This window comes from Brachycentrus maculatus, unplaced genomic scaffold (genome assembly GCF_059751285.1).
Source record: "Brachycentrus maculatus isolate JH-2025_06_01 unplaced genomic scaffold, ASM5975128v1 h1tg000368l, whole genome shotgun sequence".
NCBI classification, from domain to species: Eukaryota; Metazoa; Arthropoda; class Insecta; order Trichoptera; family Brachycentridae; genus Brachycentrus; species Brachycentrus maculatus.
The window spans coordinates 553,923-566,859 of record NW_028281117.1 but is presented as its reverse complement, the minus strand read 5'-3'; the positions used below and the strand labels follow the sequence as shown (position 1 = coordinate 566,859).

Here is a 12,937-nt window from a genome sequence, read left to right as displayed (position 1 = left end):
TCACTTTTGCTTGGCAACAAAATAAACATCAATGCAGTTAGTCATTTTTAACAAGTTAATATATTATACTTACAAGTTTAAAATCCTTTGGGACATTTTCAGGGCAATATTAAGCTAGTAAGATATCAAATAGTCAATGATCACGGTTTTGTAAAAAAATGCGCTTGGTCACTTTTTCCTGTATGACTACGATATTATAATCCATATCTGTATAAGCGCCAATATTATTATTATTATTAACTGCAGTAAATGATATATTTATTTATTACATATAAGAGAAAAACTTAACTTAAAAACAACAAAAAACATGAGTATCATTTAGTAGTATCGGGTGATGTTCAGCCGGGAGCATTCGGGGGAACAGGTGTAGCGGAGGAATGCGACAATCCTGTCCGACCCATGGTCCATCGTGATGGCCGAGAACTGTCGCCGGATCTCCAAGAGCTCGGCCCTCAGCTCCCCGCCGGGGGGCACGGCGCCCCCGCACGCCGCGCAGCCGGCCGCCGCGTCCAGGTACTCCGCCAGCGTCAGGGGGACGGTGCTCTTCGAGTAGGGGATCCGCTGGTTCAGCACCACGGCCGCGGCCAGCTGCAGCAGGCGCCGCACGCCCCCGGGCGGCGACGGGAGGTTGTCCCAACCGTCCAGGGTGAAGGTGTTGTTGGATATATCCAGGTGCTGCAGGTCCAGGAGTATTAGGGCGGCAGGAAGGTAGGACAGCTTGTTGCCTGAGGCTGAAAGATATCTGGAAAACAAACAAATTGGTGTAAAACGGTTGTTCACAGGGTGCACGGCCATTCTATAAGTCGTCTTTACAATAATTAATAATAATAATAATAAAACCCTTATCCGCACCCCAATGGTGCATAGGGCACTGTGTCATATATACGCAGTGTTATCTTGATCGTTTACACATGAAGGAAAGGTGATCAGCCCTCCGCTTCAGGTACCAGTCCAGGTTAATATTGAATAAATATTACAGTGAAAAAATAACTTATATTTATTTAAATAATAATAATTAATGAAACAATTTAATTTTTTTACTCAGAATTACTATTTGTGAGTTTAAAAAAAAATCACCATTAATATTAATGCTGAAAAATGCCATTACTCATTGGCTGAGAGTCTCAATATTCATGGTTTTGCTATTTGCAAACATAATCCTTGCAAATCTATAATGGATACTACTCTCGGTGACACAAACTTGTATTGTATACATCAGTCCAAGTTGAAGGCAGTGTTGAAAGCATCCCGTTATCTGATCCAAACTAACTAACCATCACGCTACTTTCCACAGGGGTGAGCAGAGAGAATAGAACACCAAACAACTCTGTCTTTGCAAATAATCTTTGCCTCTTCTACATTCAAGCATCTCCTCATACATACCCGCCGACTATCCCAGCTCCTGACAGTGGCGAATTTGCAGTCTTGGCCACCCTAGACCAAGTACCCATCACATGGATTACATAATGAATTTACTAAATTGCCAAATTTTATCAAAATCGATTCAGAAATGCAGTGCTTTGCAGAGCGGCCCGCCATAATGTGTTCTAGCCTGTAGAGCATTTAGGTACTCTTAGTTTTTATTTAATTTTAATTTAATTATGTATAGATAATATACACATTACAAACTTAAATTTAAATCGTATACATTAACAAAAATAAAAAATAAGCAAAAATACTATTGCTAAGGGTGTAGAAGAATCCAACTTCGGAAAACTCTTTCAGACACATGGAACAGATCAATATCCAATGAGATATTGTTCAACATAGCGGTAGCTCTTCCTACAGGCATAACCATCGGCAGGTTGGTCCTGTGTATAGGAATGTGAAACAATCTATGTCGACGCTGTCTTAGGTAACTATCGGGAACATACAGACCAATGTTCCGGATAATTTCAGGATTATCGATCATACCGCGCAACAATGGATAAAAATGCGTAATCAAATACACATTCCTTCTAGTCTCTAAACTATTATAGCCAAGCATACCCTGGAGAAACTCAGTCGGGTATATTTATTATATATTTATAGTTATTTCTTGTTATAACAGTGACTTTTTTGTCACGATTGGGCACCCCTAATATCTAGGCTAGGCCTAGGCTGCCCTAGGCCTGGGCCTACCAGGCCTTAGAGCAAATCCGCCACTGGCTCCTGACCTGAAGTATTTGAAATACTTGATCATGTTTTCCATCTATCCATTTCAGAGTAGACTTTTCTCCTTAGTAGTTGCTACTTTCTTCGTGACTCTTCCCAGCTATATATCGGTAGTGTAATGGCAAAGTGGTATATCTGTCAAATTTTTCATTTTCTAAGTTTGTTCCACAAAATGTCTAAAATAGTGTTTTCCATAATCTAGCAAAAGTATATAGCTGTAGTCGCAATACTTATTTAGTTTTATTAAGATATGTATTATTAAGATCCGTCCGCCTCCGTAGTGTAATGGTCAGCACGTTCGGCTACCGTTCTGGAGGTCCCGGGTTCGATTCCCAAGGGGGATAAAATAAATATAAGTGATTTTTTCACTGTAATATTTATTCAATATTATTACCCTGGACTGGTACCTGAAGCGGAGGGCTAATCACCTTTCCTTCATGTGTAAACGATCAAGATAACACTGCGTTTATATGACGCAGTGCCCTATGCACCATTGGGGTGCGGATAAGGGTTTTATTATTTTATTATAAGATGCCAGTAAGTACACATGCCATCTGAACAAAATATTTAATTTCACAAGTTAGTTTTTGCTCTCCTGTAAAATTTGGTCTGAGACCGATATACCCCTTTGCTAAAGGCAAAGGTATATAAAGCACTACCGATATATGCTCAAGCGCACAGTAGACAGTACTCACTGCAGCGCCGACATGCGGTTGATTGCAGGCGGCAAGTTGGAGAGCTGGTTCTGGTCGAGGCGGAGGGTGACGAGGCCCCGCAGGTGGACTATGTTGGGGGGGGCGCCGGGCCCCACTGCGTTGGAACTGAGGTCCAGCAACCGGAGAGAGTTCCTCATCTGCAAGAAGGGAGAAAGAAGACTGAAGACAGAAGACATACTACAATAAAACTTCAATCTTTTTCCTGGATACATCCCAGCTTATTGTCCTTGTAGACTGCTTGACTGTAGAACCTTGTCCGCCTCCATATTGTAATGATCAGCACGCTCGGCTACCATTCTGGAGGTCCTGGGTTCGATTCCCAGGGGGGGTCAAATAAATATAAGTGATTTTTTCACTCTAATATTTATTCAATTTCACCCTGGACTGGTACCTGAAGCGGAGGGCTAATGACACTGCATTTATATGCAGTGCCCTATGCACCATTGGGGTGCGGATAAGGGGTTTAAAGAAGATTCAACAGACTGCTGGGGTCAGCTCTTCTCATCCTCAGGTTGTAGGTCCTTCTGTCTGGACAACGTCATAAATAAAAGCAATAAAAAACAAAGTTCCAGTTTTATTTTATAAAGTTTTATAAAATGCACAAATGTCTTCTTCTTCCAGGCTACATCCCAGCTTATTGTCCTTGTAGACTGCTGGAGTCAGCTCTCCTCGTCCTCGGGTTATAGGTCCTTCTGTCCTGGACGACGTCACCTAGGCCGTGCCTTGGAATCATGTTATATTTCTGCTTCACCCATGAATTCCTTGGTCTTCCTATAGATATTTTTCGAGGAAGATCCATTTCTATTGCCTGGTTAACTACAAGTTCGGGTTCTCTGCGTCCTATGTGCCCATACCATCTCAATTGCCTTTCCTCTACCTTTCTATTAATGTCTGTTACGCCCAGGCTTCCACGAATGAATTCTTTATTTTGTCTCTAAGACAGGCTTTATAGCCTCGATATAACATACTAATTGGGGGGGGTTTGTCCACCTCCGTAGCGCAGTGGTCAGCGCGTTTGGCTACCGTGCTGGAGGTCCCGGGTTCGATTCCCAGGAGGGTCAAAATAAATATGGCCGATTTTCACTCTCATATTTATTTAATATCACCCTGGACTGGTACAAGAAGTGCAAGGCTGATCACCTTACCTTCATGCAATTAACGATCAAGATAACACTGCGTCGCTACGATGCAGTGCCCTATGCACCATTGGGTGTGGATAAGGGTTAGGAGAATTGGGGGGGAGAAGGTGTCCGTTAAAGCGAAAGTCCGTTATATAAAAATAGGTTTAACATGAATAAAAAAACTTGTTTTTTGTTTGAAAATATGAACACTGAATTTAGATACCGTAGAACGGGGCTACTTGAACTTTGATGTGTTACTCGAGCCCAGTACAAAAAAGAGATTTGAAGCTGTATTTGGTCTACAATAATGAACATATCGTGACATTAAGTGTCACCTGTCAGGGAAACAATGAATCATGTCGATACTTTCATAATTGAAGACCAAATACAAATCTAAATATTTTTTTGTACTGGCCTCAAATAACACATTATACTTCAAGTAGCCCCGTTCTACGGTACAAATAAACAATACAAAACACAAACAAAATTCTATTTATTGTCTTTGGACACTTGTTGTGAAGTGACGTTGCTGTTTGATATCGACACTTTTGCTTTCGATGGTCCTGCTTTGAAAAAGGAATCAAGATTTGTTTGCAGTACAAACTAGTCCTCACATACCTGGGCGTGATCCAGCCACCTCCAGTCTCCGTAGTCTGAGCCGCCGAGCATGTTACCTTGCAGGTGAATCTCTGCCAGCGAAGGCAAGGAACCTGACGAAAATTATACAAAAATTAATAGACAATGCCAAGAAGGTCTACGATGGCCGACTGAATCTCCTCAATACATCATGGGTGGCCAACATTTTCAGTAGCCGGGCCAGATTTTAGAAATGAGATTTCCTACTGGGCCGTTAAACAATATTTATTTTATTATTCAAAGCAAACAAGATAGATATTAGGTACTTTTTGGTAATTTGCATGGTTAATCTCGTAATGCCGTTTAATGTTTTACATTTTCAAAATAGAAACAGAATCATTGCATATCAGGCATGTCGGTTTTGTTTTAAATGCCACGTAAAAATAGTTTATAGTCCAACGTCTTTACTACTTGACTCCATTGTGGGTCTTGAGATTGTCAGGATAGTGAAATACTCCCATTTATGGCATATGATACGAACTACGCACGATGGAATGTTCTTTTGGTGGTTTTGTGTACACTAAAAGAAAAAAATGTGTGATTTGCTCCGCGGGCCGCAAGTAGACATCCGGTGGGCCGCATGCAGCCCGCGGGCCGCAGGTTGGCCACCCTTGGTATACATGGATCAATCTGGGCAAAACATTGGGAAGAGTCCAAACAGCATCGAGGAGCATATTACGCCAACATTCAAGCTGAAATCCCATTCAAACCATGCTTTGTCTAGATCTTCCATCTCAATGGTATGTCGCCTAAGGTCTGGGCACTGCTCACTGCCTGGGCATCTCTATAAGATAAAGTGCGTTACGTCACCAGATTGCCAATATGGACAAGATATAGGGGATGCAAACCATACGTTCTTTCAGTGTCCGCTCACAACAGAGAAGGAGAACTTTCTAAATAGCTTAACACGAGCAGGAATCAAACTCCACACCCAAGTAACCACCCTTCTTTCTGAACCTTATTCTAGAATTGCGGGCATAATTTCTAAAATGATAAAGCTAAACGCATTTAAACTATGAAGTTTAGTATTAATTGTTATTATTATTTTCTATAATTTTTTTGTTTGTAAATAAAAATAATACTTGACACTGGCAGAAACATCCTTTCACTGGGTGACTGCCAAATAAATAATAAAATGAAAAAAATAATAAAAAAAGGCTAAAGTAAGTAAGTTTTCGTATAGGTCACAATATACCTAATATGGTCGCAGCGAAATTAGGGATGCAACATCCCTTGACTTCATGATAAAAATAATAAAAAGTTACCGTATATTGGGCGTTAAAGTCATGCAAGTCTGAGAAATTCCATTTAGTAATAGTCCGGAATGCACAGCATTGAGTGCAGTGCCTACCCAGCTCCGGGGGTATCCTCTGCAGACAGTTGTTGCTCAGGTCCAGTTGGGTGAGGCAGCGCAGGGAGAGGATCTCCCTCCGGAAGGTGGCGAGCTGGATGCCGCCGGCGCACAGCTGCGTGAGCCCCCGCGGCAGCCCCCGCACCGGCCACTTGGACTTATGCCCCACCGTCAGCTTGGTGGGCTCCGCCTTGCAGGCCGTGGCGGACAGGCCGCTCAGGCGGTACTCTTTCAGGGACTCCGCATTGCCCTCCAGAGATAGCTTTAATATCTAAAGATTGAGATGAGAAGATGGTATCCACAATGACAGTGGCGTGCACAGAGAATTGATTAGGGTGGGCAGTAGAGGTAGGTACAGTCTGTTCACAGTTATTTTACCTCTAGTTTTTTTTATTTCTTTTTAAAATTATTTATACTGCCAAATAATAAGGTAAAATAACTGTGTAAGCCGATAGTTTTTTAGTAGTCTGGAATGTTTTTCGCAGATACTTTGTGGCATATTTTATAAACTTTTTAAAACAAAACAAATTCGTTTTCAACCACTTTTTTATTGGTACATTTTTTTTTTAACCGGTTTCGACAAGAAACTCGTCATCATCAGTACATGTTCAACAGTTTCGACAAGAACCTTGTCATCATCAGTACATGTTAAGTGGTTTCGACATGAACCTTGTCATCATCAGTGTGAACATTGTCATCATCAGTACATGTTTAACCCTGATAATGACATGGTTCTTGTTGAAACCGGTTGGAGAAAAATGTACCAATAAAAAAGTAATTATAAAAAAAGTTGTTTTATTTTATAAGCTGATAGTACTTACTAGGGTAGGCAGTAGAGGTAAACAGTAAGGTAAGCTAGGTACTATTTAGTAAGGTAGGGTAGGTACTGGTTGCATTTTTATGTCACGCGGGTAAGTTAGTTAGGCACTGGTTTCCTGCCTATATGGAATGCACGCCCCTGCACGATGATTTGGGAAAAATTGGGAATGCGGTTAGGGCAAGGTAAGGAGGAAAGGTCTCCAAGATGATCAGAGCAAGATTAAATGATAAGATACCCAAGACAATTTGGGCAAGGTAATGAGAAAATGTATTCAGGATAATTTGCGCAAGATTTTAAGAAAGGTCTAAAAGGTGCTATCACTCACTCCCTTCAAGAGCGTCATAAATCAAAAAACTTGATTTTTCAGGTGAACGTTTTTATAGGTTAAAAATATAATACTATGTATTAAAAATAAATATCAAGCCATTTATTAATCTTTTTACTGTGCACCAGATCTTTTTAGGTGAAACCTGAAGGTTTTTTCTCCATTTGAAAAATATTTAGTATATTTAAAAAAATAATTAAACAATAACTTTTCTTCAAAATACAAAACAACACTTTCTACCCTGTAGCGGGTAAATATTAAGTTAAAAATATACCGCTTTTGCTGGGATATAGTACATTTTCTGGGCATTCCGAAAAAATGCACAACTGAAAATTGACAATTTTTGATTTATGATGTTCTTGAAAGGAGCGAGCGATATGGGCAAGACTATGAGAAAAGGTCTACAAGATGATATGGAGCTATTGCACCTAATAGAGGGTTGATGAGGTGTGGGCAGAAGGCAGATCTCCTGGCTCCGGAATATACGAGATTGGACGGGGTTCAGGAACGTCGAGGCGCAGTTTAGAGCTGCCCAAGACAAGGATAATTACTTTCAAGTGATAGTCGACGTCAGGGGGACCTGACGTGTCACGCGCAAAAGAAGAAGAGAAGCGAAAGAGGATGAATTAATAATTACCTTTAAAAACGTTTTCAGGTGTGCGGCTTCTGACTTGATACACAACTCATTCGACGGCTGTTTGAACCGTATAGTCGCCTTTCCTTCGTGCATAAATTTTGTAAAAACTTGCTCAATGTTCCCGTTCACTTTATACTTAGCCCCGTGTTTGTTGATCGACGAAAAATGTAAAATAAAATACGCATTATTATCTTTTGCTTCTTTGCCAATTGCCAGTGTGGATTTAACATACCGAGTTTTCGCAGTCGACGAACTAGCCGAACGGTTTACGACGGCTATTTCGCATTGAAGCTTCATTGTTTTTCTTCGAATTGTACTCACATTTCAAATAACGCGATGGAAGCGGATAGAAAATATATGAATTGTGTGTTTGTGTGAAAATTACGCTCACAGCTGACTATTAATTTTTTCACTGTTTGACACTGACAGTGAATTTGACGTTTGACTTGAAAACAAATAGCTGCGTTTACCGCCACAAACAAATCGTGTCTATGGTAAAAAAAAAAAATAAACCAGTGCTTTCTAGATTTTCTCAAGTACCTACCTCCAAAAAAAAAGATTAGCGAAAACCCACCCAGATAGGTATTTACTTATTTTCCCTAACTATCTAATTTTTCGGGAGGTTTTCCAGGTAAGTTGGGACAAAATTCGTTAGGTACATAACCTGAATCATGGTCAAAATATTTAACTAAAACCAAACTAAAAAAAACTATAGGTTATATCAAAATCAAATCAACTCCAACTCTTCTGAAACTGTTTGAGGCTATGTTTTAAAACTATTGGCGTGACTATGTTGGTAATCTAGGGCTTCGATGAGTAAAAAATATACGTGCGCACATCACATTAATTGTGCCTACCAGGACTTTATGCGGAAATAACAGCCTTTGTTTAAATATTGCTTATTATCTTTAACATTAAGCTGTTCGTGAATGGTAGCCAACTAATAAATTAAAAACTCTATTTAAAAAATTCAAACAAAATATAACTTTAATAAAATAATAAGTCATAAAACCCCCCTTTAAACTTATAAAGGTAATATAATTTGCAGTCTTACTTTTTGTGTTTAACGATTTTTTGCTTTATACATATGTAGAAAATATTAAGTATTGTAGAAAATTTACAGATCAATTAGAATAGATTAGGGGAAGTTAGGTGTGCTGGAACCAAGATACGCCCTGAGGTCCTCCACAGTTGAACGGACGAGTTTGGCAGGCACCGTGGAGCGGCCCAGTTGGCGGTACGCGGCCCAGCGATGACAGCCCCCGAAACTGTAGTAGTAGTCCCCTCCCTGAGAGTCAGTTAGCCACAGAACATCGATGGGAGGAACGAGGTGGGCTTTATTGACATCCTGGAAAGAGTAATATAAATTTTGGATAAAATGAAATGTGACAACAGAGGAGTGAAATTTTAATAATACTCACCTGTAAAGTTGCTGCAATCGATTTAACCTTTTCTGGGTCAACTTGAGATTGTAGAGGTCTTATAATGATTTCGATTGGCACGTCATGTACCTCAGTCTGATTTGCTGTGTGAATACTCATCGTGCAACCTTCATTTAACAAAAAAACAGCCATGTTATGCAAGCTTATTAGCTTTAATCATTATTTAAACATTGCGATGTAATGTTATTATTCAAATTAAGTCAAAAAATAAATTATTATGTCAAAATACACAATGTATGTGTACGAAATTTGTGTGCATCTTGAAAAAAGGTTTAATTGGCAAAATCTGTCCACAACTTTATATTTGATATAGAAGACGCAGATTTATCTACTTTTGGGTAGGTACTTTTTTTAAATAACAGCGTTTTTGTGGCCTAAATAAATTGATTTATAATTATAAACAAAAATAACAATAGTGTAGCAACCCTAAAAGTAAGCACCAATTTTTGAAAAATGTTAAAAAGATAATAACAACGATTATAGCAATTATCGAATAGCACCCTAAATAGTCAACAAAATTTTACATTTTTAGATAAAAAGAAATATTGTATAACTAAAGTAAACTTACGTATTACGTACAAATTTTACTGTAATCTGCGAAATTTGTGTTTATAAATAAACACTTTGGAAATAATAATATTATCGTAGATAAATTACGATAATAACAAAAATACAAAACAAAATACCTATAATGCGAGTTGTATTTTAAAGTTTACACGAGATAAAACTTTGGCACAATAAACATTCAAATACGTACATAATAAGATAAGTACATTAACCCTAAATGCTGGATTGGTTTGACTTGCAAACATTGCACAACAAACGAAAAATATTTTTTTCTAGAATACATATATTTCATTCATTTCGTTCGAACCCTTATCTGCACCCCAATGGTGCATAGGGCACTGCATCATATAAACGCAGTGTTATCTTGATCGTTAACACACGAAGGAAAGTCCAGTCCAGGGTAATATTGAATAAATATTAGAGTGAAAAAATCACTTATGTTTATTTAACCCCCCTGGGAATCGAACCCGGGACCTCCAGTACGACAACCGAGGGTGCTGACCATTACACTACGGAGGCGGACTATATTCTATATTAAGAATAATTGTATATTTCATTTCAAAATTTTGTGAGTTGATAATATTTACTTCGATCACATAAATTTATCTTAAAGTCGTACATATTAATAGTGTACAACTTACAAATGCTGGTATGAATACCGGTATGTAACCATTGCTGCCATTCTAATTTTCATGCCTTATGCACCATTCGAATAAATTGAACAATGGATCTCTCGGCAGGCGTTTTATTTGCGCTTTACTTCGAAAATTCTGTCGTAGGTATAATATTAGAATTTTCGTTTAACGGCAATTTTTTTTTTAATGTTTGTCAAAATGATTTAGCTTATCGTAAATCGGTTCTTTTTTATTTTTTTTAAAGAAAATAACCAGTGAATCAGTCCGGCTGTTCACGAACGACCCAAGTCTTCGTTATCAATTCGTATTCTACATTGAGGGGTAAAAAATACACCTGCCTAGCGATACAGGGTTAGATAAAATTGATATAGAATATTTATTTAATATTTTAGTTTTTAATGATAAAAATGATGTCGATAAATAAAGCCTTTAACACTTTTTTTTAAAAAACCATACCTAATAATAGTAATATTACGTTTTTATTTATATATATGGAAAAGGCATTGATAACCTTGACTCCACTTCACTGTAAGATAAGCGGTACCTTTACGTCAAACGCTTCATTTTTAAATGTTATCAAATAAATAAAAAAAAATCACATTATAAACAACACACTTCAATAAAGAAAGTTACATCTACTGTTTTCATGAAACTTTACAAAAAAGTGTACTTACTGTTTTTTATATAATTGGAGAATTGTGTTTTTGACCTTTTTTACCACGCCCAGCACTTACCGGTTTAAGAAATTATCACAACAATCCGGAGATATTGTATTGTATAGTAAGCGGTTCGGTAAATTCACAACAAGATTTGATTTCAAATATTTTTATCGTGAACCATAAACAATAATAAAATAGGTGCTATTTCTTGTCATTGTTCGATGATTGTTATTTTTAGTTTGACTGGAATGACAATTGATTATGCACTTTCGATTTTCAAGGTTTTTTTGTACGCTGTACGTGTAAAAATGAATAGTAAAATAGTAGGCAAGAATGTACCGTATACATAGGCATACATGCATGTAGACAGTGCCGGCTCGGCTGTCCAAACTCAAAACACAGTAAGAGACATTTTTTTGTAGTACGTTTTTTTGCATTTTTGAACTAAGTAGATTGTACATAGTCCAAAAATGCAAAAAAGTACTATAAAAAATGTCCCTTACTGTGTTTTAAGTTTGGACAGCCGGGCTACTAGTATTATAATCTTTGGTGCCGGCCTTTGCGTTGTCATACAGTTTTTCGGGGTTCTCCTTCATCTACGTCCAATGATGCATAGGGTACCGCATTGTATCGACGTAGTCAAGTCGTAGACGACGTCATCTTGATCGTTAGTTGCATGGAGACAAAATGATTAGTCCTGCGCTTCAGGTACAAGTCTAAGATAATATTAAATAAATAATAATGGAAAAAATACATATTTATTTTGACCCCGTCCTAGAAATCGAGCCCGGGACCTACAGCACTGTAGCCAAACGTTCTAACTTCGTTAAAATATTTTTTGACGATGAAAATTTTAAAAAAATTACAAAAGAATTGATGCAAGAAATTATTTTTTAGTATCTTTTATTTATTAAAAAAAAGTATATTTTTTAAAAAATATATGAAAAAATGAATCAACCGAATTAAAGTAATATTTATTCTTAATGTCAAAAAATAAACAAAAAAATATTTTACATCATTCTCATTAAATATTCAATATTGTACTCTCTACTTTTGTTATTTTTTTCAAAGAAACCAACTATGTAATTATTTTATTATAATTTTAAAAATATATATTTATAGAGTGCCTATCAATGACTTATATTGTTTCTTAATACATTTCGAAAAAATCCTCCAAGGAACCCCGGGTATTTTTTTACAGAATTCTCACCTATAGTCAGAAAGGGCAATATGTTTAGTTCACAAAGTTCTCAACAGGTGGCAGTTCCAAATGAAATACGAAAGGGGTTACAACATTTTGAGTGTGTCCAAATACTTGTTCACAAAATCTGGATTATCTCCAATTACAGGAGTAATTTTCATATTATTTTTTGATATCTCATCAAAGATGAAGAAGAATATGGAATTCTGGGCATTTACGGGGCTGACGACCGTCATCTATTGGTGAGATGTAAAGAAGCCAATAGATATCTCTAGTAAAGTTCTAGTGATTCAAGAACAATGTTTTAAAATTGGTTCATTTATACAGAACTTCCGAGAATTTGAGAAGTGTGGTTGTCAATAATGGGTAGAATTGGTGAATGTTACACGTGTGTAAAGTGATCACTTAAACCAGCCTATGACGGTCGTCAGCCCCGTAAATGCCCAGACTTCCATATTTTTCTTCATCTTTGATGAGATAGCAAAAAATAATACGAAAGGGGTTGTTAAAATACTTATAAAATAAAATGGACTGACTAAGTGGATATTCCTGTGCCAGAGAAGATTTGCTTTTATGTAAATTGGGAGGTAAAGCTGTTTACTTGTCATTTAATAAATCTCCACCAACTAAAACATTCAATTTCTCTAAAAAAGTCTCTAAAAATTTCACAATG

At 37.5% G+C, this 12,937-nt stretch overlaps 2 protein-coding genes across 2 annotated transcripts; both read right to left on the bottom strand.

Annotated features, from left to right (window-relative positions):
- Positions 1–227: 227 nt before the first annotated feature.
- Lrr47 (Leucine-rich repeat 47) lies at positions 228–8,231 on the bottom strand. The gene is made up of 5 exons (XM_088269918.1): positions 7,761–8,231; positions 5,979–6,249; positions 4,610–4,701; positions 2,850–3,007; positions 228–742 (listed from the first exon to the last, which is right to left on the bottom strand). The coding sequence occupies exons 1-5, from the start codon at positions 8,055–8,057 to the stop codon at positions 319–321; spliced, it is 1,242 nt and encodes a 413-aa protein (XP_088126044.1). The 5' UTR covers positions 8,058–8,231; the 3' UTR covers positions 228–318.
- A 489-nt stretch (positions 8,232–8,720) lies between these two features.
- Srx (sulfiredoxin) lies at positions 8,721–11,313 on the bottom strand. Its single transcript, XM_088269896.1, has 3 exons — positions 11,139–11,313; positions 9,182–9,309; positions 8,721–9,108 (listed from the first exon to the last, which is right to left on the bottom strand). Exons 2-3 carry the CDS (start codon positions 9,299–9,301, stop codon positions 8,899–8,901), a joined length of 330 nt encoding a protein of 109 aa, XP_088126022.1. The 5' UTR covers positions 9,302–9,309; positions 11,139–11,313; the 3' UTR covers positions 8,721–8,898.
- Between the last annotated feature and the right edge of the window lie 1,624 nt (positions 11,314–12,937).

Coding starts and splice junctions, on each gene's coding strand:
- Srx (XM_088269896.1), bottom strand. CDS start 9,301: ATGAGTATTCACACAGCAAATCAGACTGAGGTACATGACGTGCCAATC. Junction 9,109..9,181: donor CGATTGCAGCAACTTTACAG/GTGAGTATTATT, acceptor TACTCTTTCCAG/GATGTCAATAAAGCCCACCT.
- Lrr47 (XM_088269918.1), bottom strand. CDS start 8,057: ATGAAGCTTCAATGCGAAATAGCCGTCGTAAACCGTTCGGCTAGTTCG. Junction 4,702..5,978: donor GAGGATACCCCCGGAGCTGG/GTAGGCACTGCA, acceptor AATTTTCGTCAG/GTTCCTTGCCTTCGCTGGCA. Junction 3,008..4,609: donor GGTGGCTGGATCACGCCCAG/GTATGTGAGGAC, acceptor CCCTTCTTGCAG/ATGAGGAACTCTCTCCGGTT.